The sequence below is a fragment of the Equus caballus genome, chromosome 1 (genome assembly GCF_041296265.1).
Source record: "Equus caballus isolate H_3958 breed thoroughbred chromosome 1, TB-T2T, whole genome shotgun sequence".
Lineage (NCBI taxonomy): Eukaryota > Metazoa > Chordata > Mammalia > Perissodactyla > Equidae > Equus > Equus caballus.
In genome coordinates, this window is record NC_091684.1 from 57629052 (window position 1) to 57652727 (window position 23676).

General features: G+C 36.5%; 1 protein-coding gene across 22 annotated transcripts in view; it reads right to left on the reverse strand.

The window, feature by feature from the left end:
* The window catches only part of RUFY2 (RUN and FYVE domain containing 2), an 85238-nt gene that overhangs the window by 41071 nt on the left and 20491 nt on the right, over nt 1–23676 (reverse strand). For 8 of the 22 annotated variants that reach the window (XM_023644038.2, XM_070226057.1, XM_001503609.6 and 5 more), the window contains exons 13-18: nt 21174–21293; nt 13368–13497; nt 12965–13059; nt 8036–8084; nt 2869–2946; nt 218–2777 (exon numbers count right to left, since the gene is read on the reverse strand). In XM_023644038.2, coding sequence (XP_023499806.1) covers nt 2634–2777; nt 2869–2946; nt 8036–8084; nt 12965–13059; nt 13368–13497; nt 21174–21293 — 616 coding nt within the window. In that variant the 3' untranslated portion in view covers nt 218–2633. Of the gene's footprint in view, nt 1–217; nt 2778–2868; nt 2947–8035; nt 8085–9603; nt 9783–12964; nt 13060–13367; nt 13498–21173; nt 22957–23676 lie in introns of those variants that run through there. The other 14 variants (XR_011422878.1, XR_011422866.1, XR_011422871.1 and 11 more) reach the window with 7 other exon arrangements.

Below are 23676 nucleotides of genomic sequence, written 5' to 3' on the forward strand. Positions count from 1 at the left end.
TATAGAAGGTAGCTGTGATAGCCTAAAATGAGCCTTTAAACTCAGTGATTCATCTTAATGCCTGTACCCACTCCCTTAGTTACCATTTAAATATTGAGCTTCTAACACTTACCTTTTTTAAAGGTCACACATGTTTTTATTTTCCCAGGATAACCCTATTCTTTAAGCCATAAAAGTATAAAATGTTATCAATGAAAGTAGCCCTTCTAAAGCAGGCTAGTTTTTCAAATCTTTTATTTGGTTTATAAAACATTGCAGGGTAGAAGAATTACAATCACAATTCCTTGGCACCGTGATAGCATTATTGTGGTAGTACTGGCTAGATGAGGGAATGGTATGTGAAGTTTATTAAGATAAATACTTTCTGTGAGGGGGCAAACCTTGAAAAGTAAGAGTATAGGTTCGCAATCTCAAGGTAGAAAATTGAAAGTTTTGTAACATAAAATCCTAAATTAGTATAAATAGTTTTTAAATAAGAGCCCAAACTAAACGGAAGAAGTTGTATTGCTGTCATAAAATCTTGCCTCCAGAAAGCCCAACTCAATGGCAATACATCAGTTTTGAACAGAAAAGAATTTAAATGACTAGAAATCATGATTTGTTGAATGAAACCAGCCTTGGAATTTAAGCAAAACCACATTTTAAAATTTGTTCTAAGCACAGTAATAAAAAACACCTAGTATTCGAAATTTGTCATTTTTGATTATTTTCAGCAATCATAAAAATGTTAATCCATACCAACAATACAAAACAGTTCAAGAATATAATTCATATCTCTTGAGAACATTTCTATCAGAGCATTCAAGAAAGACCATCTAAATCTGTATGTCACTTCTAACTGAAGATCTCAAAAGCTGACTGGATTATGAAGAAAATCTTCAAGTAAAGTATTGGTTTCATACTTTGGCAATTGGAAACTAAATAATTTTAAACATTAATGGAGGAAAGGATCCTGCAGAAGAAGTGCCATTTTAGGGGGAAGGGCATAGCCATGATTAATTCACTAAATATAATGCTCTTAGGAGAAATGTACAATTCCTATAATGATGTGTTTGAAAGCTCCACAGACTTTAAAGTGCATGGCTGAAATTAGACAATTACAAAAACAATTGTAGGATCCCAAGTAGTGATGCTATTCAAATGATTAATTATACAAACGTAACTTACTTTTTACAGGTTAAATTCTTGGTATGCTATAAACAATATTAACGGGATTAGTGTTAAATATTGAGTCATGCTTGAAAGAGTTCAAGTATGTTTTTCATGGCAGGGCTGAGACCACCATCTTCATCTGTTCAAGACCCTGGTTTAGAGGTGCTCAGTATATGGTGAGTTTTTTACTCTCTACTTACACTGCAGTGGTAGACCACTACAATGTAATATTTCCTGAAAGTTACTGGAATAGAAATATAATACAAAATTTCCTAAATTAAGTCTGTCATATCAAAGGCAAAGTTTAACTGCATTTTAGATTTCTCTTTTAATGCTTAGAGGAGAATCAGTGAGCCTGTGATCCCGTTACTACTATTTTTCTGGGGAAGGATTTATGTCTTCAGCTTTCAAAAGGGGTGTGAGCCCTCCCTAAAAAAATTTAGCAATTTATCACGTGGCATATGGAAAGATCCGCAAGTAACTTGAGGTAAAAGGATGATGGTTTAACTTCCTTTCAAAATAATAAGGAAAAAGTTGAGGCAAAATAATCTCTCTTTAACCCTCTGTATATAAAAGGTATAGTCATGTGCCACATAAAAGCACATAAATAAAATTAGAAGCCACAGATGCACCAATACTTTTGGACTCGCATCCTGTCAATGACAGACTGCATATCTTTTGTTGGCACATAAGATTAATACCGGATAGCCTAGGTGTATAGTAGGCTGTACCATCTAGGTTGCCGTAAGTATACCTGATGTTCACTTGACAGTGAAATTGCCTAGTGACGCATTTCTCAGAATATAGCCCCATTGCTAAGTGATGCGTGACTGCATCAGCAAGTACAACATTGATTTTAGAGGAAGAAGACCAAAAGGGAATTTTCTAGGATAAAATATTGGCCTTTTCTAATGCAAAAATCGGCAAAGGAAGCGGAGGAGAAAGGGCAAATAAATATAGTCAGGTTGTTGAAATCTTATCAAGCTAATGAAAAATCTGTTGAATTGGAATATTAAAACTTGTAAAAAGTTCTGTGCATTTCTCATCTTTCTCTGAGAACTGAGAAGCTTTAAAGTGCGTTAAGAAAGTTACAGGCACCATCAAATAACATGACCATCTGGAGAATAAAACAATCTGAAGCCCTATTTTTCAGAAGGCCTTTACAAAATAAGGCAAATGTGTTAGCTATGCTCTCTGGCCTTTGAATGGCATTTTAAGATGATGATTACATCAATTAGGAGTTAGGCTAAAGTTAATTTAAAGCATGTCCCATTTAAAATTCTTTTTGAGTAACAATGGGGAAGGAAATATCAAATTATACAACTTATAATTCCCATGAGTTGAATATGTGGAAGATAAAACTGGTACCAATACTGTCTGAAAGCTGCTTAAGAAGGGCTGTCTGGATATGTTGTATACACACATTCATAACATTCACTGTAGGCATATGCTTTCATACATAAGGATTTCATTCTGGAGCCTTAGGGCAAATTAGATGAGCAGCTCTGAATCAGCAATGCATGACAGGAATCACAAACCCGTACTGGCTTTGGTGAAGAAGGCAAAGGCAGTTCGTTGTCAGAGCAAGCATTACAGAAAATTTCCCCACAGTTTCTACAGTGGTGCTATTAAATAGAAAAATCAAAAAACTTTATGAATAAAATTAGAAGCCATAGATGTACCAAAACTTTTGGACTCACTTCCTACCTCACTTACCTTTCTCTTAGACAGTGAGAATTCCTTTTCACAAAGTTTACAATGTGTTGCTTCTTTGTCTTTCAACCAAACCAGTCCCTAGTAGGAGGAAAAGTGTGAATATTAATAAATTGATAACACTAAAGATTATGTGTGAAAACATTTTTGACCAAGAACATTTTATAGGAATATATATATAGTTGAAGAAATAAAAATGAGTCCCTTTCTCACAGAGGTGTTCTAAAATACTTGCAAAGGAAGTAAGTGCAGAATTTGCTTCAAAATAATCTGTAATGGAGAAAGGGATATGAGTTGAATCTTAAATAAAACAAGATCACCATATATTGATAAATATTGAAACTGGTAGTAGTACATTTTACTCTTCTCTGTACAATTGTCTATGTTTGAACTTTCCATGATAAAATGTTTCTAAAAATATAAAAAAATCTATTACTGATGGGGATTCTCTTTAAGAAAAGAACCTTAAAGATTATCTGGTGCAACGTTTAGGGATAAATTTTCATGATGTGAAAGGCATATGAGTTTGGCATTATTTATACCTTATATGCAGCAAGTCCCTAAAATTTTAAGAGAATTTGAAAATCAGATGTTTGAGTTCATTATTTTAAGGAAGACTTCACCTTAAAGTTAGTTTTACACGGCTATTAATTTCCCTCAAGTTTATGTAACTCAAAAATTTAATAGCTACTGTGTAAAATATAGTAGAATAAGTAGTCTTACGCAGGCAGGAGTTAACTTGATACCTAAAGTTTCTAATTTGACCCATTCTTAACCAACCAAGATCTTTGCTAGAAAGAACATTTTTTCCCTACAAAAGCAACTTTGTTAAATGCTGCCAGTTTTATAATGCAAAGACCCAGGCGAAGGACGAGTCCTCAGTATTTCTGATTAATCTCATCATACGTTCCTTTTTAAAACAGCCAAGAGTAAGTCACATTGTCGCTCCTTCCAGAGACCCAAGTATAACTGAATGTAACTTGGGTAATGGAGAAAGTGCCACCTATAAAGTATCTCTGGGGCATAGGGACCTTTATCACCTAATGAAAGAAAAATTCTCCAAGCAAAAAAGCCCACAGATACATTCCCAAAAACCTGAGTTTTCTTAAAACTATCTGACAGCAGAATTCTTTGAAGAAAAAAGAAGAAAAAAGGACTAAGCATTCACAGATCAAGATCATAAGGTTCATTTCAGTATTTTTGTTTCACAGTCTTGACAACTAGCAGATATTATCTCACGTAGCAGAGGTCAGACAAATAGTGTTGGATTACTGCACTTGAGGCAGTCTAAGCCTCCTTAGAACACAGGATTGTAAGAAGTAAGGCTTTAACAAATTTTTTTTAAAAAGTAGATAGCTCATATTAGACTGACACCAGCAAAGAATCAGATGGCTTGAACTGTGAAAATTTTTTTAAAGCAAGATGGATCCTTAAAAGTAATCCAACTTGATGAACACCATAAAAAAGTAAAGTGATTTGGCAAATGTCCCAAAACCACCGAGTGGAAGCAGCTTTGTTTCCTGCCCAGGTTTATCTGTAAAGCATGGAGAGCCTGCTGTGACGCAGATTTCCAAGCAGCATCATTAGGTTCAGAAGTAAGCTTTCTGACATCAGTGCTGGGCCTTCCAGACTTATTTTAATTTGACTGAACTTATTCTGCTCCTCTCCCAAAGAGAAAAGCTGTACACTGTAGGGTAAGTGTAGTGTGTCAGCTGGAGGAGACCTCAGAGATCAGCATCCACAGGTTTCATCTTACAGATAAGAAAACTTGGGGTCCAGAGACAAAGAGAACAGATTAGTGGCTACCAGAGGAAAGGTGGGGGGGGGGGGGGGTGGGCACAAAGGGTGAAGTGGTGCACCTACAACACGAATGACAAACATTAATGTACAACTGAAATTTCACAAGATTGTAACCTATCATTAACTCAATTGAAAAAAAAAAAAGAAAAAGAAAACTTGGGGTCCAGAGAATTGAAGTTGCTTCCTCAAGTAAACAGGTGTTTTACGAGCAGGGCCAAGATTAGAAGGGAGGGGCAGCCCCAGGGCCGAGGGGTTGGGTTCACGTGCTCCGCTTCGGCAGCCCAGGGTTTTGCAGGTTCAGACCCTGGTCATGGACCTAGCACCACTCGTCGGGCCATCCTGGGGTGGCGTCCCACATGGCAGAATTGGAGGGACTTGCAACTGGAATATACAACTATATACTGGCGGGCTTTGGGAGGGAAAAAAAAAAAGATTGGCAACAGATGTTAGCTCAGGTACCAAGCTTTAAAACAAACAAAAAAAAGACTAGAAGGGAGCAAGCTATTGCTCTGCAAATGGCTGTTTCTCTGTGCCCAGTTCCAGAATATCAGCCACGCAACTTATAACCCCCAGAAAGGATGTTAGAGGATCCTCTGGAGAAACTCAGCTGCCCCAAAGCAAATTGCTGTAGATAGTAACATTTGAAGAGGGTACCCAAAAGTCTGCTAGTTAATAGATTGTTCTATATGGTAAAGCCTATCAGTCTGTAACAACCCACCCCCATTGACCCAACCAACACACACATGGCTTCCACCAAGAATTTTTGTGCCTTTTACTGAAATTGGAGGATTATCCAACATTTGAGGAACGACTTGAGTATGAGGTACCTCAGCCTAAGAAACACCCTGAGAATGGAATTAAGAAGAAACATAGAATCATAGGAGCAAAAGAAAACTTTAAAGGAACTATAATGAATATCCTCAGAGATAAAATAACAGGATACTATTTTAAAAAGGAAAAGTGAGCAAATAAGAGCCTGCTGAATATTAAAAACATGAGAGTAGAAATAAAAAGTCTCGCAGAAAGTTGCACCTGAATCTAGCCAAGCCTTTAGATTTAACTTCCAGTTTACAGTCAATAAGGGGATAGAGGAACAAGTTTAAGAATACTACGAACAAGCAATCAAAATCCAGAATGTGAGAAACTCTGTAGCTGTCCCAGACCCATCAAAACTGGTCAACAGTAAGGACAAAAAAAGAGAAAATCATGGGACTGGCCCAGTCGTGTAGTGGTAATGTCCGCACACTCCGCTTCAGCAGCCCAGGGTTTGCAGGCTTGGATCCTGGGTGCAGACCTATACACCGCTCATCAAGCCATGCAGTGGCAGCATCCCACATACAAAAAATAGAGGAAGATTGGCACAGATGTTAGCTCAGGACCAATCTTCCTCACCAAAGAAAAGAAAAACTCAAGTCACATATAAATCCATTTTCATACATTTAAAAACAAAGAAATATAGATAATATTTTGTTAAAAATAGACATGAATGATAAAACTATGAAGAAAAACAACATAATGATTAACACAAAATAGAGGATTGTTACTATAGGGAGAAGAATGCAATCAGGGAGCACATATGTTCTATTATATGCAATAGTAGAGAATATGCCAGCGTTTTTAAGATGCACTGTATGTGTACTCTTGTATACATGATATATTTAACAAAAATATTTTACAGAGTTTGAATAATGAGAGTTGGGCAGACATCCCTAGCCATCTCCTTAAAAAGTGGAAAAGCAGAATAAAGGCATATGCAGATGTGCAAATTCTTAAAATCTTTATCTTCATTCACCATTTTCCAGGAAGCTACTGAAGGATGCATTGCCCTAAACAAGAGAGTAAACCAAGAAAGAAGTTATGCGGTTCAGGTAACAGGACTCTAACATAGGAGAAAGATATAGGGGATTCTAAGAATGCAGCAGAAAGAAATGTCAGGACAGAGGTCAGAACAGACAGGAGCAGGAGAGCAGAGAACTCCAGGAGGGATGACGCCATGGAAAAAAGAAAGAACTAACCAATTACCTGATTCATTTTACCACGTGAAAAACTATCAATAAGTATTTTATAGAGGTGTTTGAAGGTATAAGAAAACTCAGATGGTCAAATACAACTAAAATTTAAAAAAAAAGGTTACATATTAATTCCAGAGGAAATAAAAAGTAGTTCAAGAAAGAAAATATAATCACTGTAAACTACCTGGCCCAGCAAAGAACAATATTTAAATAGTCATAATAAAGAACATACAGTAAATGAATTCCACAGAAACTTTTACTTAATTATACTGGGAGGACAGTGACGAGAAGACCGACCAAGCTGAGAGAACACAACTCATCTGCCGTGCTGAGCAGGCAACAGACAGGTCTAAACCAGAGAGGTCTTGAATCAAGAGCGAAGCGTATATATGTACTGCATATTATTTAGAAATAGGGGGATAGGGGCCGGCCCGGTGGCTAAGTGGTTAAGTTCGCACGCTCCACTTTGGTGGCCCAGGGTTTCACCGATTTGGGTCCTGGGCTCGGACATGGCACTGCTCATCAGGCCATGCTGAGGCGGCATCCCACGTATCACAACTAGAAGGACCCACAACTGAAAATACACAACTATGTACCAGGGGGCCTTGGGGAGAAAAAGGAAAAATAAAATCTTTAGAAATAGGGGGATAAATCCCAAAAGAAACAACTAAAAGAACTGAAAGTAGCTCCCTTCGAGTGGCAGGAGCTGGAGTTGATAAGGGAGAAGGGGGTGAAGAACAAGAGACCGTTATTTTTTTTTTAAGTCTTAGCACTATTTGACTTTTTAAATTATTTTCATGTAACACTCTGACAAGAAACAAAATGCCTTCTGTCACGGAAGTACTCACAAAGAGACTTTTCTCCTGTGTTGTAGAAGGCATTCTCGCATCTAGACACATTCAGAACCATATACTGATAAATTGTACCAATCACTTTCACATATATTAACTTACTCGATACTCAAAGCAGCCCTATGTAAAACTATACACCTATGTCAGAAGAGGAAACAGACTCCATGAGGATATGTGACTTGCTAAAGGTCAAAAACTAATACTAGACTGGCATAGGAACTCAAGGATTCTAATTCAAAGGCAATTTCACTCTATCATGCCACACTTTGTAGGAAAGTGGACAAAATTATTTCCAAGGTTATTTCCAGTATGAAAATTATTAATAATGTGACTCTAAAGGTCTAAGGAAGAGGTGAAGCCCCATCATCCCAGCTCCCCATTCAGTGCTTCTGCCAATGTACATCCCTGGGATTCAGTAATACCTTAGATTTATACAGGGCTTTACTTTATTGGATACTTTCACATCTGTCTATACCTTCCTATTTGAAGAGAACACTTTCTACTCACCTGCAATGCTTTATTGGCTTCTTTTATATCTTCTATTTTAAGTTTTGATCTAAAAAGATTACAAATAGGTCCAAATTTCAGTACACATATTTAAATACAGAACATTTAGTAATTCATTAGAAAGGTACTGGTTTTTCACAGAATAAAAAGTTGTATTTACTAAATGATTCTAATGACCTTTGGTTAGCTGGATTATATTTTATATTTTCCTATATTTTCTAAATGTCCTAAAGCAAAAATGAACTTTTCAAATTTAAAAATTGCTTTTTTAAGGAAAGAATATTGGCCTTTCCATGTGGTTATGGCAATATTAACAACACTGTCATTTATTGGAGGCTTATCGTGTGCCAGACACTATGTTATAAGCTTTGCATGCATAATCTCATTTAATCTTCAAAAAAATCTATTTTAAAGATGAAGAAAGTGAGGCCTGATGAGGTTTAGTCACTTGTAAATAAAGTGTATGGAAATATATGACTGTGTATGGCATGAAAACGGCACAGAGAAGGATAAAAATAAAAGAATATAATAACTGTGATACAATGACACTATAGGAAAACAGCCATAAATTATATAAGCCTCTGATAATCATGAAACCCCTGCTTTTGAGGGAAAAAAATGTATAAGTTTCTTTATATGGAAAGAATCGCATTTACAGAATACTGTATTTAGAAGAGTCCTGGTGATTTCTTTTTCTAAACTAAAAATTCTTGTTGGAATTAAAGTCTCAAGGAGGATAAGGGAAAAACTGGTATCATCCTCCACGTATTTTAAACTGTTAGCCATTATAGTACAGATATATATTAATTAGTCTAGATTCTCTTTCTTGAATATTCCATCCTAATATTTCATATGTTCCATGTTTTCTTCAAATATGAGTAATTTAAGTTTCAGTTCTTTAATCCTCAAATTAGATACTCTATCTACAATTAGAATTTGTTCAGAAAAATAAACAACATGTAAAGGCCTTCAAAATCTATCAAAAATTCTCTTTATAAGAATCCTTCAATAAGACACCAATAAGAGCAAAAATATTTCATTTTTAAAAGTATTTTTCTAATTAAAATTAATCATTTACATTTAAAATCGCAGGTTCAGAATGGAGAGTAATTTTCAGATCCAACCTGCTCATCTTACAGACAAGAAAACTGATATTCCGATTGCAGTGAGGAAAGGCACTGTGCTAGGCTCCCATATTTATTCTCAGTTAATTAGGAAAAGAACTCTTTGGGGATTTTATAACTCTCCAATTGACAAATGGAGACATGGGCTTAAAGGAGTTAAATAAATGACCCTAAGTCACACAACTGGTAAATGGCAGATTCCTCTTATTCCCGTGAGTGATATTAATACTAATTTTTTAATTTAGTTGTAACTTGAAAATGCAGATCTCAAAAGGTAAATTTAAATACTATTCTTTTTAACAAAATTAAATGTTTCATATTATTCTACATGACCTCTCCACCCCCCACCCCCCATTTTAAATAACACCTAAATGGTCTACATTAAAGCCTTTTAAAGCCAGTTCTGGTAAATTAAGAGCAAAGGTTAAGAAGTATTGGTCCAACCTCAGTCTCTCATCATCAACAAATTTTTAAAGAGATATTCATCATCCTGTGAATTAGGGAGGAATTTCTTTTTACTTAATTTCCATCTGATAACATCATCATGGGAGTAGGAGGATGAAGAGGAGGAGTAAAAGTGTTTCAGCAGATAAAGTGGTAATTCTTGTCACTGCAGAAGAGAACTAGAGTGGAGAAAGGATAAAATAGGTTGTGTCTCAAAATTGGCACTACTCATGTCTTAGGGACTATGGTCTCAGAAGCAGTAAAGGAAAACTAGTAAGTCTGCACCACAAAAATTCAAACATTAGCAATGAAAAAAACATACATATCATAAATGAAGTAAAAAGACAAGTGACAAACTGGGGGAAAAAGGTGTACACTGTGTACAATAATTAATTTACAAAGATCCCGTAAGAAAAAGATGAGCAACCCATCCAAAAAATGTGCAAAGGATATGAACAGGCAGTTTACAGAAAATAAACTGCTAAAACAAATGGAACACAAATAAATATGTATGCTCAGCCCTGCTCATGTTTAAAGAAACAAATCAAAATAAGATTTCAACCATCAGACTGGCAAATACAGGCACTCTCTCCTACCACTGGAGGGGTCTAACATTGAGGTGGAGGGTAATTTGGCACTATCACAACTTTTAAAGCACATTCCTTTTGGCCCAGCAATCACCTCTAGGAACTTACTCTTCAGATATATACTCATTAAAGTATACCAAGATATATCAAGATGCAAATACAAGGATGTTCACAGCAGTAGTATTTATAATATAAAGAAAAAAATTAGAAATAGTTTAAATTATAGCACATCCATCCTATGGAATATCTTTATGTACTGATATGGAAAAACCTCTAACATATTTTTAAGTAAAAAAACCCCATAAACTTCAGAAGAACATGCATACAAGTGGAGCTACACATGCATACTCCTTAGGTATGCAGTTGGCATACAAGTGGAAAATTTAGTAGTCAAAATAACTCCTGAAAATTCCTTTAAACAGCCCATAGAGTTCAGTATAGGACTGTGGAGTACATCCAATCTTCACTAGTAATTTTCACGCAAACTAAAATCTGAGACACAGTGAACCAGACTAAAGGAAAAAACAAGTCTGAATTCGGCTCTCTGGACATTCAAATGATCATGCCTTTAATACAACTATAAAGTCTCTAGTACTGAGTGGGAGATGAGTGAAAAGTAATACACATTCCTTGTTCTACTATTCTAATCTGTTTTAATATTTAACCTTTATGATCTTAATAAATATATTACTTTTTGTTGTGAGACTGTTCACTGTTGAGTCCCTAGCACTTAGGCTAGTGCCTGGCACATAGTAGAGACTCAAAAGGCATTTGTCAAATTAATAAACAGGAAATAAGGTAATAAGTACTTAGCATAGGGTCTAGCTCAAAGCACTCAATAAATGGATGCCAGATGAAAATTGAAATCTTGCTTATCAGAATCACAATACAAATTGTTCTTTGAATTTGTAGAAACAAAAACAGTTTTATCTTTTGTGTGTGTGTGTGTGTATGAGGAAGACTGACCCTGAGCTAACATCTGCTGCCAATCTTTCACTTTTTGCTTGAAGAAGATTGTCGCTGAGCTAACGTCTGTGCCAGTCTTCCTCTATTTTGTATATGGGACACCACCACAGCATGGCATGATGAGTGGTGTGTAGGTCCATGCCCAGGATCCAAACCTGCGAACCCCAGGCCACCAAAGTGGAGCACACGACCTTAACCACTATACCACTGGGCCAGCCCCAGTTTTATCTTTTTGAGAGCTGATATTTCCCTTTGTGATTTTAGTGAACTGTTCTTTCCTATGCCCTTGGAAATTGGTCTCAAGACTTCTTAATGGAATGTCATCTTTAGCAATTAAGTCTCCATTCTAGTATGATTTCTACTGAGTTTAATTTTTATAAAAGATATATATGCACATATATATAACTAATCATATCTATATTTATGATGAGATGCTCACATATAGATTTGTTCTGAGGTTAGCTAACTTAGGGATTGATACTTGGGAGGAAGGAGGCAAATTTTTTTTAATTTTATACCTTTTTGTGCTAACCATATAAAATATCAAAGGGATTTATATAGGTGATAGGAGTATAGTCATTACATGTAGCATTCTTGCTTTTACTCTTCTGTATTAAAAAAAGTGACACTAGGGCCGGCCCGGTGGCACAGTGGTTACGTTCGCACGTTCCGCTTCAGCAGCCCGGAGTTCACTGATTCGGATCCCAGGTGTGGACATGGCACTGCTTGGCAAAGCCATGCTGTGGTAGGCATCCCATATATAAAGTAGAGGAAGATGGGCACGGATGTTAGCTCAGGGCCAGTCTTCCTCAGCAAAAAGAGGAGGATTGGCAGCAGATGTTAGCTCAGGGCTAATCTTCCTCAAAAAAAAAAAAAAGGGACACTAGGGGCTGGTCCCATGACTGAGTGGTTAAGTTTGCACGTGCCACTTTGGCAGCCCAGGGTTTCACTGGTTCAGATCCTGGGCATGGACCTAGCACCACTCATCAAGCCATGCTGAGGCAGTGTCCCACATAGCACAACCAGAAGGACCTACAGCTAGAATATACAACTATGTACTTGGGGGTTTGGGGAGAAAAAGAAGAAGAAAAACAGATTGGCAACAGTTGTTAGCTCAGGTGCCAATCTTTAAAAAAAAAAAAGCGCCACTGTTTTTTTTCTAAATGTGGATGTAGTACATTCACCACTAAATTAAACCTTCCAGAGCTTACCCCAGATACTTAGCAATATGTTCAATCAGGGCACAAAAATGAAGCTGCTAACCCAAAACACAGACCACACAGAACAAGGAGGAAAATGTAAGAAAGACAGAACACCACTTCTCCTCCTTGTTTTACAGGAACCCAACAACACTTCATTGCAATAGAACCGACCACACTGCATGAAGTTAAGCCCTAACTCCAGATGGCATAGAACACCCTCCCCTTCTCCCAATATTGGTGGCTCCTTCTGAAACAGTATGAAAAAGATCTCTTCAGATACTTGGAAAATTTGACTTCTGTTGTTCTGAGGAAAATACATTACATGAGCTTCCGAATTCTCTGATTTGAAGAAATTAAACAAGAGTCTTAGCTTTTATCTCCTGGAAAACATTTAGAGCCAAGATCTACTAAAATGAACATAACTGTAAACAAAATCTCTCCAATCTACAGTCTTATTTGTTAATCTTTAGTTTTTGTTTGCTTTTGTTTTTCTTTAATAGTTCATACCTTTCTTTTCTACATTTAAACTTGTCTCCCTATTTGGTTTGGCACACTCAGACCTTTACAGAACACAACTACTTAGTCGAAGGAAAAAAGAGAAATTACTCGCTAAGTTTGTTCCCAAGTTCTTGAAGAGCTTGCTCCTGTTCATGATATATTTTTTTCAACTGCTGATTTTCATCCTGAAGGTTAAGGAACTCCTTCAAAACAATAAAAGAAAATGCAATTTAAAAGAAAGAAACAAGAAACTCCACATCATATACACACCATTAATTAAGAACACATATCCTTTAGCATTCTATAAAAAACAAAACTATATGTCCAAAGCTCTTTTATAGCCGCTCTAGCAATATCAACTATTTTCCATTCATTTAATCTCCTTACTGATAGTTTTAAAGATGATTCGTATATTCTTTTTCCTTGGTATAAATGTAAACTATGGTTTAATTCTCTTTTTAAATAACAACTTTCATCAAGATGTAATTTTTAAAGTTTTACCACCATTTACTTTTTTAAGAGTAATGATTTGTTGGGTCTCATTTCTAAGATGAGATAAGGCATCTTTCTCCTTTTGAAGATCTTCCTGCAAAGTCTGCCTCCATTCCTTCTCAATCTTCAAATCAGTTTCCAATTGCAACCTTGAATGACAAACAATACACAGAAGCTCAGTGCTATTTCTCAAAGGACAGTTGTAAGTATTTAAGAGCATCTTTTTAGTTACTTTCATCTTTGTAATGCATTTCCTTCAGTTATTTTCTTTCATAAATATTTTTTGGTAAACAAGTTCAGCAGCACAGGGTTTTGTGATCCAAAAGTATCAGTTTATTTACCAACCACAAAAACTCCTTGCTAAAGAATAATTTACGGCATTTATTAATTCTGCATACATAAAGGCTGTGTAAGCATAGAAAATGCCTGGAAGGGCACACCATGCCAATAAAACTGGTTACTTCTTGGAAATGGAACCAAGGAGAGAAATGTGGGGTTTTAATTATTTATATTTCTGTGCCATATGAAAAATTTTACAACAAACTAATGAAAAGTACCATTCTGATTTAAGAATTACAGTAGCCACTAAATCAATTAAACGTTAGTAACAGAAAACTCAGCCCCGGCACAAAGTGCTACTTTCCAGATGACTGTTGGAAGCTGACCAATTACAGGACAAATCTAAGACCAAGGAGATACTGGGAGAAAATCCACACTGCCTGGAATTGCCAGTTCACATTTGAAACCACTATTTCATCATTCTAACATTAAGTGCTAGCTGGCAAAACAAAAGTAGTCAAATTCCTACATTTTAGGATGACCAAAAATAATCATTTCAATAATTATTGCTCATAAGTCGGTATAACAGGTGAGGCATACACTAATAATGCTACAGTTTCTATTACTTTATATTTTAATTGCAATATTATATCATAATATTGAACATATCACAATATTATTTTAATATTTGTGTTAATCTTTTGATTACTTTTAATTGTTTCCTTATAAAGTTAACATTGCCATTTACAGCTACAATATTTTTCAGTCACGTAAATTTTAGATTTTTTTTTTGAGAAGATTAGCCCTGAGCTAACATCTGCTGCCAATCCTCCTCTTTTTGCTGAGGAAGACTGGCCCTGAGCGAACATCCGTGCTCATCTTCCTCTACTTTATATGTGGGACACCTGCCACAGCATGGCTTGACAAGCGGTGCCATGGCTGCATCCAGGATCCAAACTGGCAAACCCCACACAGAAGAGGAACGTGTGAATTTAACCTTAGCTGTGCCAACAGGCCTGCCCACCTAAATTTTAGATTTTATAATTCAGGTTGAAGAGAAGAGACACCTCAAAATGGAATTTACAAATTGTTGATAAATACTATCTCACTACATTTTTGAAAGGAATACAGAGCGACAAGTCTATGCTACTAACACAAGTAACCAAAGTACAGAGTGCCTTGTCAAGTGGCCTCATCATCCAGAATCAGAAAAAAGTGAGTGAAAAAGCAAAGGAGAAATTTTGTTTTTAAGTTATTGTAAATATATTGTCAAAACACATGTTGACCACCAAAGGCAGAGACTATAAAGGAAAAATATAACTATATAAACATTTTAAATGTCTAAATGAAAAAAAACACTATAAATAAAGTTTAGAAATAAACAATAAACTTAGAAAACATTTTCACTATATGTGAAAGACCCAGAGTAAATACATAAAGAGCTCTTACAAATAAATATTAACAAGCTAAACACCCCAGAGGAAAAAATAGATGATATGAACTGGCAATTCACAAAATAAAGAAATACAACAAAAGGCTGTCACTAGTAATCAAAGACACGCAAACTCAACAAAGCACAATTTTTCAGGCTAAAGGATTCCTTTAGGTTAACTATGATATGATGGTGTAGACCTACATTAATTGATATGTTACAATGTCCAAGATGTAGTAAACGCAATAAACAAAATACTAAAGAGCATGTAGCATGATCTTCTTTCTAAAAAATACAAAAAATATGCATACCAAAAAAAAGGATATTCATCAAAATATTAAAAACAAAGTGATCTCTAATTTTTATTTTCTTCACATGGTTCCATATTTTCTTATGTTTGGCCAACAGTATATAAGATTTTCATAATCAGAAACCAATAAAGTTATTTCCATTTTAGGGGGAAAATGGAATTTGTTTTTCTTGGACAAAGACCCAATCTGCCCATTTCTACAGAAACAGTTCCAATTTTTCTGAGCCATTGGGAATTCCCCTGATCTCCAAATTGTTAACATCTTCATGCGCTACCAAAATGGCAACTGAGAGACAAAATTACTATCATGCTTTCAGCAGGGGCAAACATCTCTCTGCCGCTGTGCCCAATCTTCCTGAGTAGCTTAGCCCCGCAGGGAAGAGCCAGGTCCCTGAAGCATTATTTGGGTCATGCTTTGGGCAGAGATCAAATAGCTGCATCATTGCACAAAAAATATCAGATATGTCTTACCTAACTTTAGTCAAATTCTAGGAAAGTGATTCAACAACAGAATACCAGGGTTTCAAGATTGTATTCTAGAGCCTGGGAAAGTGTTCCAGTCTTGCTTTTCACGTTTTTCATTTGGCAGGGTGCAGGAACCTAAACAACAAAGCTCTTGGCACCATTAATAAACTTGATGACTTAAATGCTCACTGTGATTTTTGTTGCCACGGGAGACCTGAAAGTGTTGGCTGTCCTTTTGTAAAAGTCTTAAAATCAAGAGAAAATGTGTGTTTGCTGAGTGTTTTTGTTTTGGGGGGTGGGTTTTAGTTTCACAATGTACAAACGATGCATGTTATCAACCAAGGTAATATTCCCTGGCCTAAAGCCTTATTCTACACACCAATTTCTCAAAATGTTATTTTTGTGGTAGATTTAAAAGGAACTTAGAATTCTGGTTCTGGACAAGATGGAGTAAACACATTTCTACCTATCCCTCCACCTAAGTACAGTTCAAAACCCCAGACATTAAATACAAACATAAGAAGATTCTAAAAGGGGGAGAGAAGAAGGCAGACCAGCTAGGAACCCCAGAACTCCAAGGGATAACATGGTGATGGGTTCCCTCAGGCTTCTCTGCCTCCTATACAGCTCAGACTGGGTGGCAGAGAAGCCCATAACGCACAAACGGCAATGGGCACAGAAGAAAAAAGCCCCAAGAAAAGCCTGCTCTCTCTTACCCAACAGCTAGGAAGAGGCAGCCTAGCAGGGACATTTGGTAATTATGAAATAAATCACAGTTTACTAAGTTGAAATCATTTGTTTTAATTTAAAGTAATTATGACAGAAACCCTTCTGACAATAAATGCCCTATTCCAGCAAAACACCAGAGGAAAAAACCAAAGGGCCTCCAACCACTATCAGCAAAGGCTAAGTGGGGAGCCCAGGTTTCCACCCTCACCTGGCAATAAATGAGGTGTCCTTCTCAATTCCCATCGCGGTAGTATCCGAGGCCAAATGGGAAGCCTGAACTTTCACCACCACCCAGCAGTAAAGAGGTGTCTCTCCCCTTCCACCCCTTTGGTATTAGTGGAGGCTACATGGGGAGCCTACCATTTTATCACCATGCATCAGTAATAAGGCATTTCTCACCTTCCCCACAGTGTCAGCAAAGGGCAAGGAGGGAGCCTAGATTTCTTCCCCCGCCTGGTAGTAACGAGGTATCTCTCCCTCTCCCCTCCAGGATAGTGTCAGCAGAGACCAAGGGGGAAGCCTGGACTTGCACTCCCACTTGATGGGAGCAAGGCAGCACTCCCCTGCTCCACAATGTCAGTAGAGACTGAGTGGAAAGCATAGATTTCAATCCCTGCCCAGTAGTTAGGCACCCTTCTCCATCCCATCCAGGATGGTCCTGGGCTTCTACTCCAATTTGGTAAAAACAGCCAGTGTGTACATTCTCCTGTGTGGTTTCAGTGGAGGACAGCTAAAATATAAGACTTAAATAAATGCAGTCTCATAATTCCCAAAATTTCCAGAATACAATCGAAAAACACTCATCATACTAAAACCCAGGAAAAATCTCAACTTGGATGAGAAAAAACAATCAACAGATGCCAACATGTCAGATAATTCCAAATTATCTGAGAAGAATTTTAAAGCAGCTATAACAAAAATGCTCTCATGACCAGTTAAGAACATGTTAGAAGCAAATAAAAGAAGAGAAAGTTCTAGCAAGCAAGCAAGCAAGAAACAGAGAGAGAGAGAAAGGAAAGAAGGAAGGAAACATAAAGAGACAAATGGAGAGGCCAGCCCTGTGGCCTAGCGGTTAAGTTCGGCACACTCCACTTTGGCAGCCCAGGTTCAATTCCCAGGTGTAGACCTACACCACTTGTCAGCCTCCATGCTGTGGTGGTGACCCACACATAAAATAGAGGAAGAGTGACACAGATGTTAGCTCAGGGCAAGTCTTCCTCAAGCAAAAAGAGGAAGATTGGCAATAGATGTTAGCTCAAGGGGAATCTTCTTCAGCAAAAAAAAGTCCATAAATAAGAAATAAAGAGTCAAATGCAAATCTCAGAACTGAAAAATACAATACTCTCACTGGATGTGCTCAATAAGAGGATGAAAATGATGAGAAAAGAATGAATGAACCTCAAAACAAAACAAGAGAAGTTATCCAGTCTGAACAACAGAGAGAAAACAGACTCAAAGAAAAAAAAAATGAATTGAGTGTCAGGGACCTGTGGGAGTACTAAAAAAAGAACATTCATGTTATCAGAGTCCCAGAAGGAGAGGAGAAAGCAGGTGGAACTGAAAAGATATCTGAAGAAATAACAGTGGAAAAATTTCCAAATTTGGCAAAGATAAACCTAAAGATTCAAGAAGCTGACCAAAGCCCAAAGAGGATAAATCCAAAGAAAGACTCTTGTGAGTAATTAGAGGATCAATCATTCAAATGACAGTCTATTTTTCATTAGAAACTCTGAAAACCAAAAGAAAGTGGCACTTTCCAAGTGCTGAAAGAACTGTCAACTCAGAATTCTAAGGCTATTCTGAAAATATCCTTCAGAAATAAAGGTGAAATCAAGACCTTCTTAGACAAAAGAAAACCAAGAGAACTTGTTGGCAACAGACCTACCCTCAAGAATGGCTAAAGGAAGTTCTTCAGACACAAAGAAGGAAACTTGGAACATCAGGAATGAAGAAAGAACAATAAAGACTTTTCTAAATTATGGTTAATGATTGAAGCACCAACTATAACATTGTCTGATGTGGCAACCTCTACTGTGTCATGTAGAGGAAATATTTAAGCAAGTTATATAATAAAATGGAGAGGGGTAAAAAGACCTAAGTAGAAGTAAGGCTTCCACACTTCACTCAAAGAAATAAAATGTTGAAACTAGGAGACTGAAAATTTTTAGATATGTAATACAACATCTAGAGCAACCACTAAAAATTCTATACAAAGAAATACATTCAAAAACACTTTAGGGGCTTGCCTGATGACCAAGTGGTTAAGTTCGCACACTCTGCTTCAGCGGCCCAGATTTTTGCCAGTTTGGATCCAGGGTGCGGACATGGCACCACTCATCAGGCCATGTTGAGGTGGTGTCCCACATAGCACAACCTGAGGCACTTACAACTAGAATATACAACTACGTACTGGGGGGCTTTGGGGAGAAGAAGAAGGAAAAAAAAAAAAGAAGACTGGCAACAGTTGTTAGTTCAGGTGCCAATCCTTAAAAAAAAACAAAACACTTCAGATAAATCAAAAAAGGAATTCTAAATAATGTTCAAGTAACCCATGGTAAGGCAGGAAAAATGAAATAAAGGAATGAAAAACAGAGAAAAAATAAAACAGCAGACTTAAGCTCTAATATTAATAATTACACTAAACATAAATAGGCTAAATACATCATTAAAAGAGAGACTGGCAGAATGGATAAAAAAACATAAATTATAAGAAACTCACTTCAAATATAATGATAAAGATTAGGCTGGAAGTAAAAATTTAGAAAAATGGAAACATTAATCTTTTGTTTAGTACATGAAAACATTAAAAGAAAATAGGAGTGGCCATATTAATATCAGATGAAGTAGACTTCAGAACAAAGAAACTTATCAAAAAGGTACATTATATAGTGATAAAAAGGTCAATTTACCAAGAACACATAGCAATCCTAAATGGGTAGACAGTAAACAACAGAACTTCAGATATAAAAAGCAAAAACTGATAGAACTGAAAGTAGAAATACTCAAATCCACAATTACAGTTGGAATATTTCAACAAATCCTCTCTCAATGATTGAAAGAACTAATAGACAGAAAATCACTAAGGATAGAGAGGAACTTAACACCTCAACCATTGGATCTACAGGCAGCTTAGCAAGTTATACATCATACATGGCATGTGGTCTGGTTTAATGATCTGTTAAACAGAATACATAACTCTATTTCCTATTATTGTTTTCTTTCTTTTTTTTTTGCTGAGGAAGATTAGCCTGGAACTAAAATCTGTGCTGATCTTCCTCTATTTTATATGTGGGTCGCCACCACAGCATCGCTGACAAGTGGCCTAGGTCTGCACCTGGCATCTGGACCTGCAAACCCAGGCTGCCAAAGCAGTGTGCCAAACTTAACCACTAGGCCATAGGACCAGCCCCTATTGTTTCCTTTTAATAAAAAAAGTGGTACATATTTACTGGGGAAAAAATTACTGACGATTAAAAAGTAAAAACTAAAATAGCCCTATCAGGGGCCGGTCCCGTGGCCAATTGGTTAAGTTTGCATGCTCTGCTTCAGCGGCCCAAGCTTTCACCAGTTCGGATCCTGGACATGGCACTGCTCGTCAGGCCGGGCTGAGGTGGCCTCCCACATGCCACAACCAGAGGCACTCACAACTAGAGTACGCAACTATGTACTGGGGGGCTTTGGGGAGAAGAAGGAAAACAAATAACCAAACAAACACTGCCTGGCAAAAGGAAGCTCTCGATTAAAAAAAAAAAAATTAAAAAAAAAAAAAATACCCCAGCAATCTGCCATCACTCCCTGAGATAATCATCCCCAGAATCTGTATTCTTTAAACTCTCCTCTATGTATATGTAAATATACACATATGCACAGTTTCAATTTTCTAAAAAATGGGATCATACCTGCATACTGTCTGCAACTTGCTTTTTTCAACTCAATAACATACAGCGACATCCTTCCTAGTTGGTTATATATAGATCTATCATATGAAGTACTAATAAAAATGTTCTCAGAAAACATCGTGTTCTTTGATAACATAAATCCCTTAGAGTTACAAAAGTCTATTATACTCAGTATCTAGAAACATAATGGCCATGAGATTAATGTTAAAAAACAGTAGAAAGAATAAAAGTCTCCTTGTCCTTGAGCAAGAAGATAGCAAGACAGTTGAAAGTGCTCTATAAACAACAAAGGGAGTAAAAATGTAAGTTTCATCATAATTATGCTTTTTAAGTTTTTAATTTTTTTTAAGATTTTATTTTTCCTTTTTTTTCCCCAAAACCCCCTCATACATAGTGGTATATTTTTAGTTGTGAGTCCTTCCAGTTGTGGCATGTGGGACGCTGCCTCAGCATGGCTTGATGAGCAATGCCATGTCTGCACCCAGGATCCAAACTGGTAAAACCCTGGACCACTGCAGCAGAGCATGCAAACTTAACCACTCAGCCACAGGGCCGGCCCCGAATTTTTTTATTTTTTAAGTAGAACTCTACAATATAGCTGGCATCATTAAATAAATGAAAATACTGGTATAATACATTATGTGCAAAAGCAGGGAGGTGGATGGGAAACATGTTAATACAAGTGTTTGTTTCCGGGAGTGGAATACTCACAGCTGTTTCTCCTTTTGGGAGATCTGTTTCTGCAGACTGTCGGATTTACTCTGACATTCCTGGAGATATTTCTTGTCCTCATCTTCAGCTTCCATTTGCGCCTTCTCAGCTTGCTGCAATCTGGTGTAATTCAAATCAACTTTGGGTAAAACTGAGGCTAGAACTAGGGTGTAAAAGGGTGAAGAAGACAAATAAAAGAAAAATGGGGAAATAGAAACATTTCTAAATGAAAACAAAGTTTGGGGGAAAACTCACAAACTCAAACGTGAAAGAGCCACACAATGTCTAGAAATTTTGTGATTTTTTCAATATAACATATAATATGCCCAGAATACTATCTTCAAATTTGTTTTATTTCTTGTTAGTAATTAACAATGCAAAGCAATACAGCCTTTACCACTTATGTAGAGCATAATGGATCAACTTTCAAAGTATATTAGGTGCGTTACTGCCTTTTTACAAAACCATGAAAGCATAGTACTTATGTCTACACTAGGTGAAGAAGCCGCATTGTTATATATTATGCTAGGATGTGTATGCCAGGAATCAAGTGTGCTACAAGGCCAGGAGCAAAGACCTGTAATTACTTCAAATAACAGCCAAGTCCTCCCTATAGGATCTTTATGCATTATGCCAAAGCTATGTGGCTGTATGAATGTGTGTGGTGTGTGTGTTTTAAGATTAAAAAGAATTTAGTACTAGTTGGCAACATTTTCTAGAGATCACTTTTGTTCCTCATCATTGAATTTTAAAAATTAGCTAAAAAAGTGACTTTCATTTTTTCTGTTTTTATTTGTAAGTCCTTGCTTCTCCCTGTGCTTAGCTCCACTCCCTACCTCCTATGGCCACCTAGGATTTCCTAGATTTAACTTCAATATATTTATAAGAAAACATCTCCCAAGTATTTAAGGGACATTAACTCCTTGTAGGGAATCGTAAGAGAAATTTCTATTAAACTAACCAAAAAAATTGCCTCTTCTTCTCTTCCTTGAAATCATACAAATGGGGCAACCCTCACACATTTCTGAAGTATAAATGCCACTTCCAAGGAAAAGAGAGTAACATTCAAGTTATCTCTAAATTTAAATTAAAAATATTACGGTGGGGGTGGCGAGGGCCCCAAGCTTATCTCTAACGTTACAGAAACTAAAATAAAAGTCAGAGTGAGGTAGGCCTTGAAGTTGTGCTATCATAGAAGAAGGCTACGGGGAACTGGAAAATTGAGGTGCTAAAGCACAGACGATGGCCAATCTGGGTTGTAAACTATTTTAACATATTAAAAAATCAGTAAAGGAGCCATTAGGCAAAGAGTGGGCCAATGAGGAAAAAACATCTGTGCCAACACATTGTGAAACCAAAGGTGAACTTATTTTAAAGCAATTTTTATATTTTCCATCAAAAAGTAGCTAAAAAGATAAAACTGCATCTGAAAATCCTGACCTCCAAAGGGTCAATACTCAAATCAGCCCTTGGGCACAAGGTTGGAGGAATGTGTTTTTGGAAATCCAAGCGCACCCACTCTGCTTTATGGCAGTGTATCACCATAGCAGTTGATCAAGAAGTGTATAGGGTTCCTAATACCCTTTTAGAATACTTAATAGCATAAATTCTTTTCTATTTAATATATTATAAAATTGTTGCTTCTCTTTTAGTCTGTTTAAATACGAGTGGTTTTCAGAAAGATATATCTTTGACCAGCTTGTACTGGTCCTGAGTGTCACTGCTGGCACATTTCACCAATGACAGTGCAATTGTCCTGGTTTGAGTTAACAAATCGTTGTCACTTCATAATGGAATGGACAGAAATCAAAGACAGAAAAAGGTAATAAAGATGTCCAAAATGTAAAAATGGGGATAAAGAAAACAAAAAAGAAAAAAGAAGAAAGAGGATGTCAATAAAAGAATATTCATGTCAATAAAGCATTAATAGTTATGTTTTTCATAAGTAGATTCAAAGAAAGCAATGATAAGACATATGTTGACACCAACATGACAGGTCAATGGAAATACATTACATTTTCCAACAATAAAAGTGAAAAATGCCAATATAAAACAATTCAATTTAAACAAAATTATTTCTTGGGTTGAGTTGAGGATCCTAGCTCAAAGAAACACAACTAAACTGCCAACTTCAGAAAGCTTGATTTCAAATAAAGAGATGGTGAATGACAAAGGATATGACAATCAATATGCATGGAGATCAATCAGGGATAATTCCACCATGATTTTGTTCATTTTTCATTTTCTCGAGGTTTTTGTTTGTGTATTTGTTTTATGTAATATATTGAACCACATGAAATTGCTGATATTAGGCCTTTTACAAAAATCTACAAAATGGTAAGTTCAAATGAATCAGCCTAATATAAAGCAACTTGATTCCATGCAACAACCAAAACAAAAAAGGCAAAATTCTGCTGGGCTTAAAAAAAACAAACCATGACCTAATCTAAATTTTCCTGATGGTTTTTGTGGCAGGTGTCAAAGCTGAATAAATAAAAGGAGA